Source organism: Pithys albifrons, chromosome 2, assembly GCF_047495875.1.
Source record: "Pithys albifrons albifrons isolate INPA30051 chromosome 2, PitAlb_v1, whole genome shotgun sequence".
NCBI classification, from domain to species: Eukaryota; Metazoa; Chordata; class Aves; order Passeriformes; family Thamnophilidae; genus Pithys; species Pithys albifrons.
In genome coordinates this window covers 59,109,072-59,128,327 of record NC_092459.1, presented here as the reverse complement: position 1 = coordinate 59,128,327, position 19,256 = coordinate 59,109,072, and the positions used below count along the sequence as shown (strand labels likewise).

At 42.3% G+C, this 19,256-nt stretch overlaps 1 protein-coding gene across 4 annotated transcripts in view; it reads left to right on the top strand.

Moving 5' to 3' along the window:
* Positions 1–697: 697 nt before the first annotated feature.
* NHSL1 (NHS like 1) overlaps positions 698–19,256 on the top strand; it is a 192,111-nt gene continuing 173,552 nt past the window's right edge. For 3 of the 4 annotated variants that reach the window (XM_071549172.1, XM_071549171.1, XM_071549170.1), the window contains exon 1: positions 698–1,655. In XM_071549172.1, the coding sequence (XP_071405273.1) occupies positions 1,298–1,655 (358 nt within the window). In that variant the 5' untranslated portion in view covers positions 698–1,297. The remainder of the gene's footprint in view (positions 1,656–19,256) is intronic. The other variant, XM_071549169.1, reaches the window with a different exon arrangement.

The following is a 19,256-nucleotide window of genomic DNA, read 5'->3' as shown; positions in this document are numbered from 1 at the left end:
CCACAAGAAGAGAGGGATTGGGTTCCTCTCTTTATCATATAGCAGGAGCCAGAGCCAGTAGGGCATTGTCCAATTAAAATTAAATAGCAGCTGTTGACAGGTGCTAGTAGGCTAAATTGGTTCTGTAGGGAATAGTTCATTAGAGCCGTCATCTCCGTGAAGAGCTGATTGTGTCCTATGCGGGAAAAGCGCAGGGGCTTCTAAGGCTGGAACTTGCCTGTCGTCCACACCAGCGATACGTTCAACGTGCGGTGCTGCCACACTCGATGTTATGCGCTGCCTAGGCCAGACTTTGCTTTTCTTACCTTAGTGTCGATCTTACTAAAAATTAACCACAAACAATTCGCCGTTCCCAGACAGGCTGTTCTTCTTTCCCTCCCTTGAAACAGCACCTTCAGCCTAACCAGCGGCGCAGTAGAGGAAGGGGCTGAATCGAGACCTACCCCCTCTCCTGCTTGGCCCCTTTGGCGGCGCAGACGAAGCGCAGGGGCTTGGCTTCTCCCTGCGGAGCCCCGCTGGCCCGAGCGCCGCGGGGCCGGGCTGGGAGCAACTACCTTGGCTGTTGGCTGGCCAGGAAGGGTGAGGCTCCAGTTCGGGGAGCCACAGGTAGGCGGCGGCTTCTTTTGCTTTTCCCAGGTTCGTGGAGGTTCCCCCCGCCTCCGCCCCTCCCTCCTCCTCTTTTTCCAGCTCTCACTTTTCGGCTTGGAGTTTGGTGCGTTCAGAAAAGTGCCTGCAACGGTGCGGGGTTCCCCAGGTGGGGCTGCTCCGGGCTCTTTCTCTTCCTCCTCTGTCTCGCTTTCCTCCTTTGTGGCTGCATCCAGGGCCCTTCAGTCCCCCTCCCACGCTTCCTCCTCTTTCCCCCGCCCCATCCTCACTCTGGGGAGAGAAAGCCGGGCTCTTTCCTGCCTCCCGGCCGCCCCGGGCTCTCCCCACGCCCGCCGTGCGGCGGTGCTGCGCCCCGCTCCTCTTCGCTCCCCCTCCTCTCCCCTCCCATCCCCTCCCTCCTCCCGGGGCCGCTCCCGCCTCCGGGAGCCACTCCCGCACATGGGCGCCGAGCGGGGCTCCCCCTCCGCCGAGGCGGCGGTGGTGGATCTCCCCCGGCCCCGAAGCGCGTAGCCAGGCCGCCCTCCCGTCCCGATTCATTTGTTGTTGTTGTGCTGTTCTCCCTCTCCTCTCTCTGAACTTTTGTCACCGCGGCCGCTGCGCGGATGAAGAGTTTTCGCGCCAGGGACGCCTAGCTTTCTCCCACGCCCCTCTCGCTGCCGTGCCCCGCGCTGCCCCCCGTGCCCCGGCCGCGATGCCGTTCCCGCTGCGGACCCTGGAACCGCTGAAGCTGTGCAGGTTGGAGGAGGCCGGCGGGGATGGCGCGGAGCGGGGCGGCCCGGCGCCGGGGGACCCCGCCGGGGTGGCAGAGGGGGGCGGCGGGCGCCGCCGCGGCACGGTGCCGCTCTTCGGGACGCTGGAGCAGGTCAGCTCGTACGCGCTGGTGTCGCTGCTGATGCAGCTCTCCGACCTCTCTCGCTGCGCCGGCGACATCTTCGGCGGGATCCTCAGCGAGGCGGACTCCCTCTGCCACCGCAACGCCCGGCTCCAGCGCCGCCTCGGCGCCCTGGAGGAGCTCCTCGCCCGCCTCGACCACCGCAAAGTCAAGATCCGTGAGTACCACCCCTATCCGCCGTTGCGAGCTCGTACGGGACGGTGGCGGGGCGGCTCGGGGAGCGGGAGGACCGGCCGGAGGACGCCCGCCCGGTGGCGGGGCGGTTGTCGCGGAAGGCTGGGCTTTAGTTACTTATTTAAAACAAAAACAAACAAACAAACAAAAAACAAAAAACCCCAAAAAATGGAAGAGGGAAACTTAAGCGTCCTCGTCTCGCTTTTTCCGTGTTCAGGTAGCGGCGACTGCCCCCGCACACACCGCGGCTCCTCCCGGGTCCCACGGGCTGCAGCGCGGCGCTGCTCATCCCCCGCCCGCTGACCCGGCCCCGGTGGCTCCGGCGCTGGATGTCGCTCGCTCAGTCGGGAGGGGCGGTGTCAGCGTGCGGGGCCGGTGGCTGCGGGTGTTTTCCCAGCGCTGCTGTCTGGCGGAACCTTGCTCGCTGGGGAGAAGGTGTCGGCAGAGCGGGCACCGGGCTGGCCGGGGACGGGGGGCCACCAGCACCGCCAGCGCCGGGAGGTGATAGCGTGGTGATCCCGGGGGAGTTTGTTTGTATGTTTATGCCGGGTTTGCGCTAAACGTGGGATCAGCCGAGCTTCTGACAGTTCAGCCCACATGCCTGATTGATTCTTTTGTATGTACATGGGAAGACCTCAGTAAACAGAAACCTGGATGTACTTTGCAGCTGGTTTTGTGTCTCTCGGTTCTCCCGAGCTTCTGTTCTTTGTGCAGAGCTTATCCCAAAGTGGTATTTTCAACTTCATATGGAACACAAACAGCAAGATCCTGATTCAGACTCAGATGCCTAAGTAGTGGCAGCATGGGGCGGTGGTTCTAAAGTTTCTTTTAGAACCTGTAAAGTGGCCTCTCAGATGTGATTAATTGTACACCTACATAGTTTTTTGAAAAGGTTTTTCTGAGCATGGTCCAACTTCGGAGAAAGGATCCCATAAAAATTGTATCTGGAACATGGAGTTTCGTTTGTGCATGTCCAAGCTCCTCACAGACAGTGGGAAAGATGGCTTGCAACATCAACTTCGCTTTCTCAATGTGCTGTAAACATTTAGGAGCCCAAAGAACTGTGTTGCAACTTTTGTGGCAGTCGTATAAGGTGTAAGCCCCAACCTACATAGGGTTGCTGCTCAGAGACCACCGATAGTTTTCTTTTGAATGAAAGTAGAAAGCCTACTTTGCATATGGCATAATTATGAGCAAATTGATAAGGAAGGCCCTTCACAGATAAGATTCACAAGTGTATGAACCCTGTGTGGGTAATTTACCTGTTTCATTTTGGAATTATTCCTTATAATATACTTAAGTATATGGTGTCTCCAAAGGCTGACACCTCCATCATCCTTACTAAATCTTGTGGTTTGTTAGTGTTAGCCTCGAGTTTTGTGTTAACCAGCTTTACTTTTTTGTTGATTTGTAATTGTGTGACAAATTTAAGGAGCATTTCTTCCTCACCAGGACAGGCATACCCTAAGCTTTTCTGGCCAGTAGAGTTATGTTAGTTTGGCATGGCATGATGCAGTCAGAGTTGAAATGAGAAACTGTTATTAGTAAGGATATCTGCAGTATAGTGGTATATTAGATTGATGCCCTGATAGAGAGCAGTATTTGTTTATCTCAGTTTAAACAGTACTCTAATGATTACCATACACTGATGGAATGCATCTAAAGGGAAGGGTGAAATAAGGCTGGTACTGTACTGGGCAAAACCTGAAATTCTCCATGTATCGGACTCACAGTTACTGTATTCTCTCATAGTCATCATTTTCAACAAATTATATATTTTCTACTTTTTGTTGTTGCTGTTGTTACAACTCAGTTTTTTGGGCTAAGCCTGTTATTGCTTTTAATTTGATGATCCTTGTTCTTGTCATTGGTATGCCCAAAACTGGATGCCATTCTGTTTGGCTTTCTCTGTTTGGTTTTAAATTCTTTGCTATGTGGCACCTCTGCTGTCTTTGGCTACTTGAAAGCTGCATTGCTGCTGCTAATACTTTTCAAAGGTCTCACCTGTTAGAGTCAAAAAGAATTAATGAGTATTTATTCCCAATATATTTTTTAAGTTTTGTTTTGGTTTGGGTGGGTTTTTTTGTTTTTGTTGGTGTGGGGGGTGGGGTGTGGTTTTTTGTTTGTTTTATAGAGGAAGATTATTTTATTTGCCTGTCAGTTGCAAGGAATTGATTTGTAGGCTAAGCATATTGACATGAAATTGCACATAAAGCCATGACAATTCTCATAGGCTTTCTACATATATGGTAAGCTGTTCAGGGAGATCAGGTGGGATGACTAGTTCTAGTTAGAATCATGTCTTATAATGCAAGTCATCAAGGCTTGTCTGCAAGTTTAACCCTGTTCCTGTTATTAAAGGGAAATATATGAAAAACAAAGAGAACGGTTTAATAATGGTTTTAACAATGGCAAGGGGGTTTTTCCTTCCCATTTTTGACAATACAGAAGCCTCATGGAGAAAGCTGTTTGCTGGTGCAGGACTGTAAAAACAAATTTAATTTCTTTCCTATTTACTAGATTCTTATAATCATAAACCTTTTCTTGTGGGGCAGATATTGTAAGTTACTGTACCTCTTGTGGTGCACGTATACATACCCAGGTGCAGCATGACATTGTGTCAGATGAGTTAAGTATTTTGCTCTGTCTTTCAGGATGAGGGGATAGGACATTGTAGGTCTGCTTTTCAAATAATGGGTAATTTCTACTTGAATAAATGGCTTTTATTCTCTGTGTGGGGCTCCAAAAATAATTTCCTCTTAGAACCAAAGGTCCCAGGGTGACTTTTGTAATTCCCAGCACAATGTATGGGAAGGACCAGAGAAGGACTAGCAAACCTCAAATCTGGGTCACAACTACTTCTTGAGAAGTAGCTGCAGACTAGCAGCTGGTAGAAGTTACACTATGTATGTCCATGGTGCTTGAGAAAAGTGCATAATTTGAAATTGTAGGGTTTTCTTATTTTGTACTATTGTAATTGTGTTTCAAAGTAAAGTTTCCATGCAGTACCCTTCAGATACCAGGGATCCACTAGTGTTTGTTCCTGTCTGAGCATGGGCAGGGATGCGAGGGAGGGAAAGCAGGCAGAACAAAGCTCTTTGTCTTCAGTTAGTCATTTTCTACAGTCATCTACTGTGTTTGCTTGTCTGCCTATATGGTGTGTCTTTGTGTATGTGCACAGGATTCATATGCTCCTAGATATAGATGTTAAAGTATTAATAGGTAAATTTGTCTCAAATGGTCTCTGCTGTTTCCCTTCTGTTATGGAGACCTTGCTATCCCATAGTGAACACATTATTTCAAGAACATTCATTCATTGCTCTATGTGGGAGAGAACTTTCTGGTGTGGCAAACTGGTTAGGGATGTGCTATATTGCAGTAGTCACGTCTTTTCAAACCTTCCCTATCTGTCAAGAGTGGCTGTAATCCTGTCATGCCTTTCAGCTGAGAGGCCTGCTCTCCGAGGATTTTGTACTGATGTGCCACATGTACTCAGACAGTTTTAATTTCATGCCTGCTTCAGGATATTGAAGGTAGCTTTTGGATGTATGTAGTCTTGGTGATGGTTGATTTTTCAGGAGTTCACTGCTGAAATCAGGGGGCACTGGAATGACTCTGTTCTCTCTGGTTTAGTTTTGCCATCTTAAACTTTTTGTCTAGGGTGGTAGTGAAGCTTCTCTTTATGCCTCCCAACTGAACAAACTTTTGCTTGACTCTATTTCAATACAAGGATATTTATAAGATGAATTAGTAAAATGCTTTCCTGACATATATTTGAGCTTTGTATGATGAACAGGGTGCTGCACCATAAGCAGGGACATTGACATGTGATGAGACATGTCCCCATGGGTGGATGACTGGTTTATAACTCATGGTGGTGGGAGGCACTGATGGCTCAAGATGATTTATAAAATTCAAGTGTAGTATACTGTACTCATGACCTTAGTTCAGCTGCACTAGCCATGCCTAGAGAATTAATTAGATTCGGTACTTTTTTCATCAGGTTTTCATTAAGCTTATGTGTTTTGCTGTTTTGCATGATGTTTTGTCATATATTTCCAGCATCCAGCTGCTGTAATGTGTTTTACACCATGGGACTTGCTTTTCATTTTCTAGGAGTGTACATCTGCAGCTGTGCCCTAGCATTAGGTGATGCAGTTTTTAATCTCTTTCAGTTCTTAAACATCGGGGTTGGTGAGGACAAGTGCCTCTTTGAAGTGATCAGAGCTCATCAAAAGGCATATGATGGCAGCAGAGAATCTTGCATGAATTTCAAGGCCAGCTTTTGGGCAATGCTGCGAGGCCTTAAACAGTCATTGTTTTCATAGGTTGTGAGGACATTTTTTCCATTAATAATTGTCTTCTATCATCTGCTGATATTTATGCAAAAATTAATACTACTGTTCTTTTCTGTGAATCAGAATGATTCAACAGACTAAAAGGCTGTCCCTTCAATCCTGTATGCTATTTATTTTAAAGTTTTTCTGAAGAGATGTTTTGAGAGAGGTGTTGGGAGGTTAACCTAATGACAACTTCTGGTTCAGTTTCTCCAGCAGTAGGATGGGGTTTGGCCAGTTGTACCTCCTGTTCTAACAAGAAGAAACATTCTGTGGGAGGGAGGAAATGCTGCCTCCTAATTAGAGTTGTTGTTGTTTAAAATCCTTCAGTATCTGGTTTTAAAGGCACAGTATAATAATTTGATTTTGACGCAGAATGTGTATACGTATGTATGTATTTTTTTCAAGTTTAAGCACATTAATGCAAAGGCTTAAGGGGGTGGGGAGTATGGCTTTCTATTTGTCTGCATTGAAAGCCTTTTCCAGGATAAGGCATCAGCATGATGGAAGGACAATCCAATTTGCACTTCATCTCCTGCTATTTTGTTTAGTAAGTATTTTCCACTCTTTGTGTGCAAGGCAGTACTGGTGCACATTTCCTGCTTTAGCTGAACAGGAAGCTTTATTCAGCTTATTCCTAGGAAAACCCCTCCTCCATCCCTAGCCACCAAAAATGAGCATTATTCGAGACAGTATCAGCAGTGGGCAGGAGATGAAGGGGCTGGATGACTTTCTGTAGTTTCTGGTGTACGGTCAGAGAATACAAGATATTCACCATCCTGCAACAGCAAGGAGAAATCTTCATTAGAAAAAGGTTTAGGAAAAAAAAGACAACTCACACACCCCTCCCCCTGCAAAAGGAAAACTAACCACACCACAACCAAACACCGCAAACCAACCACAAAACCATGGTGTGCTATTTTAGAAAGCTTTTGTGAGAAAAGACAGGCTCTCAGGTGACGAGTTCTGTTCTAGCACTATTTAGGAGCTACAGTTTGTGATACTTTGCAGATGCTTGAGATTATCAAACTGTGGTACTTCTCTCTGTTGTCATGTAATACGAAGATTCAACAGCGAAGTTCAACCATGTTAAACAGTTAATTCCTAAGTTCCCCTTGAGAAAAAAAAAAGGAAAAAGAAATTTTCTCTTTTACCCTGTTGTAATTATTCAGTTTGCTGCTCAGAAGCAATATAACTCTTGTTTTATTTAGCTAGTGCAAGACTAATTATCTGTGGAAATTCAACCTGATCCAAAGGAGATTTCATTTCAAATAGGCAGGAAGAAAGTCTGAGTTAGAAAAAGATTTCCCATGGGCATGGTGGGCCAAGTCGTTGTCCTGCTGAGTGGCAAAGCTCCAGCTGAATTCAGTTTGGTGAGGGTTTGGCTTGCTGTTTTGAAAACAGTTGACACTCTTTGGCTGAAATGTCGAGCTGCTTTGTACATTGCTCAGAACCTATTATACACCACCTATGAACATTTATTTCCGTAGATCTTTTGATTGGCTTGATCATTCAGGAAAACAGAGTTTAGGAGAGGTAGTTAATGAATTAAACATACTTGTATTTAGTTGTTTTCAATTAGGGTCTATTTTGAAGGTTGCTACATATTTTAGGATACACTAAAATGTCCTCAGAAGTTTCTCTTCCCATTAGTGTTGGCACAGTCTCAGCTTGGTTCAGTTTGAGCTAGTAATCTTGGTCTTGCGGGCTTCTCTCCTAAGCTGCTAATACAAGTCTCCTGCAGAAGAGACTTTTTTTTTGGATGAACCTATTAACAAACATAAAACAACCCAGTGGAAAGCCACTGACATTCCTCAAAACCTCTGTCCTGGAATTTAAACCAGCCTCTAATCAGCGGGAAGTTAGATTGAGGCTTTCAAGGGGGCTGGGGAGCAGATTATCCCTCATGTGCTTAGTGATTCCTGCATCTTTTACTGAAGTCTTTCTTTGGTGCCGGCTGCCATCAGCCAAGGAATACTGTTCTTAATATTGCGCAGGCCAGATTCACTATGGTAATTCCTGGCCGTTTCTGGGTGAAGGAGTGGCAATTTCCCTTTCCTCATGTTTCTTTTTTCCCCCTTCATGCTCAAATAAATGAAACAATAAATGAGTGCATGTGCTTCGGTTCCTGTTAACAGGAGTACTAGTGCAGCACAAACAGAAAGGGAGATTGAGAAATGTAAGAAATTAAAAAATGCACATTGAAAGCTTGGCAATTATGCAAAGCCCCAGTTTCTTTTGTAGTCCTAAACTAGCTATCAGCAGGAGAGATCAAAGCTGTCCACCCTAACAGTTAACAAGATCAATTAAACATGCTAATTAAATGTTGTTCTTGGCTGTAGGTTGGATAGGAAACCTGCTGGTTGGATGGCAGTCTCCAGAAAGCCTGGATGACATGCTACTTAAGAGACTAGAAAAAATATCTTACTACCTGTGGGTTTAGCCCAGATTAATGTGGGTGGACTTTGCAAGTTGTTTGTACTTATATTGTACCATGTTTTAGTTGGGCAGGGCTGCTTGGCTTTAGGCTGTTGTGTTTTTTTCCCTCTTCGTCATTTGTGAATTATGGTGGTTTAAGTTAGGTTGTATTTATTTATTTATTTATTGGCCTCTTGTCCTTTAATCAGCGTTATGCATATGAGATTTCATTGCCCTTTAAGAACTAGAAATAGAATATAAATGTTTAAGGTCCTACTGAATGTGATTGAGCTTAGGGCACTTTGCAGTCTGGAGGCAGGGTAGTTACTCCTGCAGGGAGAGGCAGTACCAAGTAATTGCTTTGGCATAACTCCTCTTAGTAATTTCCTTCTCGAAGCCACTGGACTACAGTTTTTAGACTAAGACCTGATTAATTTTTTAAATTTTCTTCCTCTTGTTTTTCTTTAGTAGTTTAGACTCCCCTCCCTAGGTGTGCCCTGAACTGCCTCTCCATCTCCAGCTCTGCCTGTTCTGAGGTGTGACAGTTTCAGTGTCTGCTCTGCACCTCACCACCCATGTCGTGCCTGTTAAAACTGGCCTTGAGCATCTCCCCTTCCTCAAATACAACTCTGCAGGCCTGATAATTGGTCACATTAGTGAGGAAGGAGATAAGAGGATGGGAGGCAGAGACGGGGAAGGGTGAGATTTGATGGAGCTTCTGGCTTTCTCATGACAGCCTCTCACCCCTCCATTTCGTACCCCTTGGTGTTAGCCCCTGTATAAGGCCTTCTCAGCTGCAGTTGTGGTACAGTGGATAGCACCATAATAATAGTTTTAATCCTGTCCGAGTCTGTCCCTTCATTTTTATTGCTTCCTTTCCAAACATGTCTATTGCTGTGCTATAGGAGTATACATCAAGAGCAAAACCATTTACTCCATTACAATGATGGAAGTGAAAGTACCAAAGTATTATTTGAAATAAAGAAAAATGCAGAAGAATTAACTTTAATGTGTATCTGTGGCTGAGTTCTTACAACTTTTGAATTTAAAGGACATTTTAATGTTGCAGTAGGTTTAATTTCCCTAATCGACATGTGAGCAGCAGTTCTGTTTTAATTTGAAATTTGACATCTTGATAACAAGTAGATCTGTTAAGTTAGTTGATTGAACATTTCTTTTACAGTAATCAGGCTGTAGCTTAGCTAAACAAATTTCGATTAATCTAAGGTTCTAATTTTGTAATTAATTTAGCTCCTACTTTTCAGAGATTAGGACTATAACCGATACCTTCTGAAGTATATCGGAACTATGGATACTATCTGAAGAACTGAGTCACTTATTTTTTTTATTAGCAATAAATGCTAATGTTAATCATAATGGAAAAATTGATAGAGATTTTGAGCATGTTGAGTAATAGTAACAATGGTGGGTTTTTTCTGATTTTTTTTCCCTGGTTGAATGGCCAAATGGAAAATGAAAACACGGGATTTCTACAGTATGCTTTAAATGATAATGGGTTGTACTTGAATGGTCTTCTTCTCCTTGTTTCTCCCAATTTTTTTTCCTTTTTAGTATCAAAATGCTGACTACAGAACAGCTCTCACCAACTTTTAAATGGTGGGATAAATATTGCTGCTCACAGGCTTACATACATTCTTCTGTGTCTGGCTGTTACATTGGTAAGGTTTCTTAGAACCTTGGGTTTGAGTAAGAAAGTAGGCCCAGTCTTTCTCCTTGCAAATGGATATCTGTTTTCTACCTTAGCAAGTTTTGGCTTTTGGCAACAGATGGAGTTGGCTTAGAGGAAGCTCAGCAGGACCCAAGATGAGTGCTCTGTGAGTTATCTCTAGCAGCACCTTTTGTTCCTATTGTAATGGAGGGAAGAGCTCCCAAGCAAGTGGTGTTGTTTTTCCCTTCCTGTTCAGTGTCTGGCTGATGGGGTGTAACTGAATTTACTTCAGAGGCTGGAGAAACCAAGTGGTGTTTGGCTAATGCAGTACCTTTGGATGGGAAAAAAACCCAAAACAAACCTCAAAATGTTGTTAGCCATGTTGTCCTTAGAGGTGCTTCAATGATTTCAAATTAGAAAAAAAAAGAACCCTTTTACCAGGAAATGAAAATAAGCTCTTACAAAACTTTTTACTAACTGTGGTATTTGATTTTCAATTTAGAAGAAAGATAGCACAAGCCAAGGTTGATTAATTACACAGCAAGATCCACTGCCCGTTATTCTGCACATGATGCAAATAAAATCCTTTTTACTCAAATTCTGAATTAACTTTTTTCTTCCCTCCAATATATGTACACTGAAACATATTTCTTTGCAGAAGTCCAAGAATCCAAGAATTTATGGGAATAGTCACTCTGTAAGATTGAAGATACATGTCAATGTGTATATGAACAATAATGCAACTAAGTATATGGTTATAGTCTCCTTTATAGTATTTTGATTTGTAGTGTTGCAAAAGCGGAGGCCCTATTATGTAAACTTTAATATTTTAAATATGAGAAAGAAATAAGTTTGTTCTACATTTGTTATGAGGAAGAAAGAATGGAAACATGGTAATGTTTGTAATAGGTCTTGGTGTGTTAGTGTAGATGCAGTTTTCTAAAACTTGTTTGTTGAGCTATTTCCTTGCTCTCTTAAAATAAAGGTAGGCAGTTACTATGGGGTTCCTCCTGCTAGTTTTATTTTAATAGTATGTGGTAGAAGATAGACTATTTTAAGGTGTAGGGATACTTATAAAATGTCATTCTGCATGGCTAAATGCATGCCATAGGGAATAGGTATGGGAGGAAATAGAAGGGTGATAATGGGGTTAGAATTGAAGGGGTTTGTACCAGTTGTGTTTGGGACCTTGATGGAAACCAAGATACAGGAAACTGGTATAGCAACTGATCTCTTCAGAGCCAACACCCTTCTCTGTATCTCTGGTGCTGCCCTCACAGTGGGGAGCGTGTGCAGTCCTGTTGGGCAGGCTGGGACAGCCTGAGTCCTGCAGGAAGCAGTTCCATGGAGGGGGGGCCCTGACCCTGCTGGTCTGCAGCTGGGCTCGGCCTTAGTTGTGCAACGTGTGTCAAAGTGACTCTGCCTCAGCGCTTTCTGAACTCACACAGGGCTTACCTTGTCCTGGGGAGGCAAGCATGGTCCTAACAGGGGTAGTTTCAATGTAAATAGGTTATTGCAGTTGATTTTGAAATTACAGTTGCAGTTATATAATAATGGCAAAATATATGGAATTGTAATCTGTGATCATGATCATTACCTTCAGGAAAGCTGGAGAAAACGAGGTGAGTGTGAGCATTTATCTTGCCCTGCCTCATCTTGATGGTCAGCAGTAGGACAGGGCTACCCTTCAGCAGATCTCCTGCATGGGTGCTTGTTATTCTGAATGAAGGTTAAACTGCTGTGTTGCCTGCTTGTGATAACAAATTTCCTTAAAACATTAGAAAGCACTTACACAGCACAGCCACAATGCAGATTTAACTGTGAGTATAAGACTCCTTGCCCTGAGACAGTCTAGCCTTAACACATACGGGTGAATCCAGAAGATGGCAATTTAGTTGTGTGGTTTGAAAAGGTCTGTTTTGAAGAACCGAAAGTTTCACAGCAGTTATGGGCTTTCTTGAGGTCTAGAGAAAGAGCAGGTAATTAGAGATTTGCAGAGTGTTTGCCTGAGGTGAAGAATACCAAAAAACATAGAGCTCTTCATGCTTTTTAGTTTGCCGTGTTACAGAAGTCTCTGTTTGTCTGTATCTGTTATAGAGACATTGTGTCTTCTGGATGGTAATAAAGACCAAACCCATCTGCAATGCTTATTATCTGGCCTGCTCCCACTCATTGCTGAGTTTGGCTTGAATTCTTTAATTTGTGACGTGCCCTCTGAAGAGCGTGGTATGTAACATGGGAGGGAGTGCTCTTTGAGGCATGTTGTTTTGACCCTGTTGCTCTAACTGAGCACGTTTTCCTCTCCCACCCCTTTTCCCAGCACACAAAATACAGTAGCTTTTTCGTACGAATGATTTTGTTACTTTTAGTAACTCCACTGACAAACTGTGAAACTTGCTGCAGTCTGGAAATAGCTACAGTTTGAAAAAGGTAGGATGAAGACTGAGTAATTTAGCATTGTACATAGAGATAATGCGCTGCAGGTTAATGCATCAAATATTTAAGTGACTTAAATGCATTGTGTAGTGAGGCGGTAGAAAAATGAATTAGGTCATGATAGACAAAAGCTTGTCTTCCTTTGAGCTCCTGTCAGTTTGGCATGTTTGTGCTCTGTTGGTTTTATCACTAGTTACATCTATGCACATACAGTATTTCTAATTTAGAGTGTTATTAGTGGTTTATAAAAATAAAATATGAATAAACCTAATCCTGAGGACAAATGAAAGTGTGTGTATATTTCTAGTAGATGTTTGAGGTTATCAGGAAGAACCCCAGGATGTCTCAGCTTTTAACAGAAATAGCCACTTGGAAAAGGGACTGACTGACAAAAGGCAGATACCACCAAATTGCAAGCTTGGGTATGAACTCTGTAGGTGAACACTGAAGTGAGCAGGGTCTTTCTCATCACTCAGCCTGAAAGTTCTGCATGATCATGGTCAGCAGTAGAACACAACCCCCACTTACAGGGTGTTATAAGAGGTACTTGACGCTTGTGCCATGTGCTGCGGTACCTTTTTTTGATTTCTCCCCCTAACTTGGTGGCTGTTGTTGATGCTGAGACAACGAGTTTGAATGGAATGAAACTTCTCAAGAAAAAATTCTTGATGCTGCTTGAGCAGTCACCAAAGGTCACGTATTGAGAACATTGCAACTGGAAGGGTAAACCTTATAATGTTCCCATGGGTCTACTTCTCGAGCTTGTCCAGGCCCCTGCTGGATAGCATCCTGTCCCTAAGGCGTGTCAGCTGCACCACTCAGCTTGGTGGCATCTGCAAACTTGCTGAGGGTGCACTCAATCCCTTCATCTATGCCGTTGATGAAACAGAACTGGTCCCAGTACAGACCCCTGAGGAACACCACTTGTTGCGAGTCTCCATTTGGACATTGAGCTATTGATTGTTACCCTTCGGCTGTGACCCCTTAATCCAACCCCCTACTCAGAACAGTCTGAGTGTGAGCCAGGGAGGGCTGTATGCAGTTGGGTTTTGAATATCCAAGGATGGAGCATCCACAGCCCTCATAGTAAAGATGTTTTTCTATATTTTTAAATTGAGTTTCTTGTATTTCAGTTTGTGCTTATTGCCTCTTGTCAATGCATTATAACCAGGAACACTACTACACTTTTCTGACTGGAAGGGGAATGTTATTTGGACCAAAGATGGACAACCCGATCAAGAGAGCTTGGGTACTCTGTGGCCTTAGGTAAATGTCTTAGCACATTTATCTGAAAAAGGATAGGTAAGAGAAGGTGTTAGTTAATCATATCAATCAGGCTGGCAGACAAAAATTATATTTAAAAAATTATAATTAATATTATTTTTAATATTATTTTTAAAAATTTATTTATTTGAGGACTTCTGACCCTGCAGTGGAAATGCTTTAATACTCTCCATAAAAATACCTATTGCTTCTGTTGAAAGGCCAGGCAATAAACTTAATCTCAGGAAGATGGAAACTATCTTCAGTGGAGATAGTGGAAACCGTTACCAGTGTCTCACCTTACAGACACTGTTGGCAGTGTCTCTTAGGGAGTGAAAAGCATTCACTGTTCACAGGAGGAGTCCTGAACAACCCTTCCGCATGCCTAAGAATTTCAGCAGCGGCTTCTTTTTGAAATTCTGACAAAGGTCCTTGGCTAGGTTTTTGAAAACTGTCTAGGATCTAGGTTACATTACCACAGTACCCTATTTTTTGCTTGTTGATGAGACCTTTATGAAGCAGGATAGAAAACATACCATATAGTTCTGTTCTTCATCTTGTTTGGGGCAAGCAAGCAAAATCCAATGAGAATTACAGGAAAAAACTTTTTGATCATCCACAGCAACAGTTGATCCAATAAAGTAGTTCCTCAGTAGCCTGAGTTGCTGCTAATTAAACACATTTTCCTATCCTTCTCTTAAGTAAGCAATCTTTTAGGCTGACTTAATTGCTGAGACTGTGTGAGTATGATGGTACTTTAAAAGAAACTTGTGATTTAAGGACTCAATTAAAGCCATTTCAGAAAAATAATTTTATTTTTAAATGTATTTGTTAGTCTGAAGGATTATCTTGTATTTTACATAACTTATAACTTACACACATGAATGACAAACTATCATTATACGTTCTTCTTTTTTTTTCCCAATGCAAGTTCATAAACTCTTGTTAAAGTGTCCAAATTCACATGGAAGAAGCCAAACTGGCATTCAATAAAGCTGTATTTAAAGCTCTTGGCAGGACTTGTCCCATATGAAAGATGTTATATATAAGCTTTTGGAATAAAACTAAGAAGTTTTGGTATGACAGTTCTAACGACTGCCAGATCATCCTAAAATTAAGAGATTTTAAACACTAGATCACAGTTTTGTGTCAGAGTTCTCTTGCCTTACACTGTCTTTCTGTTGTACATGTAAATTGATTTTTGTTACAGCACCTTTGGGAAATCACCACTGAATAAGCTTATAATATCAGGTATTTGGCACCTCTGTTGCTTTTTGTTGTGGAAAAATGGGGTTCGCTGAAAAGTTTGGCCTTAAGTATTTGAATGCAGTGAATGATTCCCCCCCCCCCCCCCCCCCACTGTGTTTCTAAGGAGAATAGTTGTAGCCTGTGGAATACATCCTGTTTTCACTGCTGCAGTGAAACCCTTGCTTTTTATTTGTAGCACCTACTGTTTTTCTTCTTTTTTAAGGCTGCCCACATCTGACCCAGAACTTCTTAAAGACAAAAGCTAATAGAGATGTGTTCCTTTGTTTTTTACCAGAGAGGAAAAGGTTTGAGAATTTTAAACCAGTCACTTTTCCCTGTGGTACTTTCAATCAAACCTTGTGTGTCTCTGTGTGTGTCTCTCTCAAAGAAAAAAAAACCAAAAAAACCCCTCAAAATTAAAAAAACAAATTCCAACAGCAACAACAACAACAAAAAAATGAAACAGAAAAGCCCCTACCAGGTGAAAACAACTGATTGATTTTGCCCAAACTGTAAGAAACCCCAAAAACCCAAACCCTAACAACAAATTAAAACAAACAGAAAAGTCCTCATTGGATGAGAACAACTGATGGACATTGCCCAAGCTGTAAGAAAGCCAAAAAAAGTAAAGGTCTTTTATCTTAAGTGGTTATATTTTGATTTATTTTTCTAATCTGTATCATTAGTAGAGTAGATTAATCCACAGTAATTTTTAATTTGATTATATTCCTTGATATACATTTTAATATAAATAGATTGTGTAGCTAAAATTTGTTTTTGCTGGTTTGTTGTTTGTGTTTAAGGTCAAGAAGACATGTAGGGGTGAAAATCTGGGTTGACTTATGATTTGCATTTTCCAGCATCAGTTTTGACCTTGAGTTGCTAAGTATGAACTTGGAACAAAGAGCTTTATAGAAGTGGTTGATGGATGGGTTGTAATATTGAAGCTTCCCTCCCCCATGCTCCCATCCTTGGAGCCCAGTCTGTCGTTACGCTGAAGAGCTCCCTTCATAGGGAACAGTCTGCTGCTTCAGGAGTTAAAAATGCTGAGGCTGGTACTTTGGGAATTTGAGAGGCTGTTGATAATACTGAAGATGTAGGAGAGAGAGAAAAGGGAAAATTGTGTAGGTAAGTTTTTTTGGGGGGGATCCTGGTTATTTTGTTTGTTTGGTTTTTTTTTTTTTTTTTGAGAAAATGTTTCCTAATGAGGTAGTGGTTTTAAATCAACATTTTGCCTATCTTATTGCATAGCAAATGCTATTGTGTTCCTTTTGTCTTCTCTCTGCAAACACTTTGCTGTGTGTGGATTGTGGTACATTTTTTAAAATTACTTTTAAATAAAAATTCTTTTTGATCTCCATCTCCCTCCAGCTTTTCACCCATTTATATCAGTAGCTCTAGCTGTCACAGGTTTGTGTTTTGTCAAATTTGCTGAGATTCTTCTCACTGAAATGCTACAAAAAGAGAAACGTGGTTGTTTTGGGAGGAGAAGGAATTAGCAGCAGTGGAAGTAGTAACCTGAGTGGTGGGATATACAGGAATGCTCTGTAAGCCATATTTTGCAACACTGAAATTTGAAAACAGAGCTCCTTCTAACAGAGGATTACCCTTGGGTTTTTAATCAAGCTTCATTAATATCCAATACTGAATGTGGTGTAAGAGCAGGACTGTTGTAGAACAGTAGTGGGGTGAGTGGTGCTGGCACTGTGGCTCCCAGATGGGCTTCTGCCAGTGGTCTGGGGTGTCCCAAGATCAGCAAGTAGAGAAACGTGAGTGTCTGTGTTGTCATATTGCAGAATAGTTTATGTTGGAAGGGTCCTTTAAAGCTCATGTAGATGCCTCCTTTGCATTTAACTAATTCACCTGTTTTGCCATGGATGGGAAAGGTAAATTGGTTGCAAGAATAGATGGCACAAATGGAAAGGGATGGACTGAAAAGAAACAGAATTAGCATGAGGCAGGCATCAGATCCATTGAAGTAAAAAAATTCTATCCTCTGCACTCATCTTGCAGTCAAGTTAGATTCTCATGTGTGTTGTCTTACTGTTGCCAGTGTTTGTGAAAGAAAAAAACCCAGATGATGGGGAGGGTAGTGTCACTTATTTTGCTAGGGGGCATTTCAGGGAAAAACCAAAATGAGTGTGAAAAATCAACAAACATTAAAATGCTATGGATGAAATCATATGAATACGATGGATGCTGAGAATGTTCACAGTTGCTAGCATCCCTATGAGACCTCTAATAGTGTCACCAGTCTGTACTGTAACCTTGCAAGATCTCCTTTAATATGATTTAAGGCTTGCTTGAAGTTCAGAGATCTTCCTCTGCAGGTCTTTTAGAGACGGATCTTGATTTTGGAAACTGGAAGTACTGAATTTGAGAGTGCAGAAGAATGGGCTGGTGCACAAAGAACTGGGAAAACTCTATGAAAATACCACTGATAGATTAAGATGCCCTCCAGTTCACAGGCTGTACAAGCTTGATCTGGCTGGAATTGGTTTTCCTTCTGTTCAACTGTACTTTGATCAGTTTGGCTTTGATGAATAGGGCATCAGTGGCCAAATCTATCAACCAGATCTGAGGAGGAAGGGAGTAGAAGTGCCTGGTATTTTGCAGACTTGGGCCGACTGTGATGATTAAGATGATTCTAATGATAAATGAAAATAATTACATTATTTCATGTAACATTCTGTAGATATTTAAATACAAGGTATAGGTTTTTATCCCAGCATTATATGAAGCTAATATTCTTATTATAAAATATTCTTCTGGTGCTCTAGGAAATCCATCACAAAATCGCCTTCTCTAATGATTCACATAGTTCAGTGGTCCAAAGGTGTCTTGGATTTCCTGTTTATCTGCTTGGCTGTGTGCATGCCCAGAGACACACTCTGTAACATCGTTGTTCGTGCTTACTCCTTCAAATTCAGCTTACTCTCTTGCTAGTCTGCTAGTTAATGCCTGGGCTGAAATCTTTCCTTCTGCTTTAACAGTCCTGAAAAGCCTTCCTTAAAAATCCCTGCTTTGATTAATTCTAGCAACCCCTTGCAAACAAATTGAAGAATGGCTTTACCACATAAATTGGTAAAGGATGATAATGTATGTACTGAAATTACCATCTGAGGATTTCTGTGGAAAGGGTCAAATGCTTCTTTTGACTTTGGTTGAGTAAATTTCCTTGAAGATGTGTATACGATATCCCTAGTGATTAATTGCTCTCAAATACTTATCCCAGCTGAGTTATGTAATGTGACTCTCCGAGGGATTCCCAGTAAAATGTCTGTGAATGGTAGATGTAAATGTCTGCAGTGGCTTTTGAAATTTTAGATGTGAAAAGTGCTAATGGGACAAATATTTTGCATAGCTCCTGAGATAGGATTTGAATTTTTAAGGCCTTGTGTTTAACTCCCACTGATTTAAAATTTTGAGGCTTTGCTACAAGTTGTTCCTTATGCTTCTGCTAGAACAAAAGTTGAGTGTCTTCAAATAAATTAGACTAAGGCTGAAAAGTGAAAAATACCACATGGAAAGGTATATACTTAATTCCAGCTGCTGCATGTGAAAATCTGTTATAATACACTTCAGATGGTATGATAGGGTGCTATTTCTGAGTACCTCAACAAGGGTATTTTTTTTGGCAGCAGGATGATTAACAATTTTTCTTGGTTGCATGGAGTTCTACATTTTTCAGAGTGCTTTTTGCTGACAACCCAGAAATGGGAAATGGGCAAATGCTGAGCTGAACATGTAGAAATTTTCAGTATATATAGAAAATTAAATTTCTGGGTTCACAATACCAGTACTAATACCTGAAGATAATGAGTTTTCTTTGACTTGTATTGACAGTGGAGTTTGCCAGGGCATAGCTTTTCTGAGGTGGCTGAAGGCAGGATGGGAACCCTGTTTGTGCTGGAGTGCTGAGATCAGCATTGTCTTGGGAGTCCTGTGCCTGGTGCATGCAGGGGATGGGGGAAAACAACAGTTTCTCTACTTAGATGTAAAGGAAATAGAGGAAAACATCTGTTGTGGCAAAGGAAAGCATACTTGAACACATGAAAGTGCGAGATCTCCAATTCAGATAGGCAGACAGCCTGTGCTTATCTTGCCTCTGTTGTTTGCAGTCACTACCTTAAAAACAGCTTTTGATGATGAGGCTGCTGACGTGCCCACGTTTTTGCCTACGATGTGCACTACCACAGTCCTGTTCCCTTGT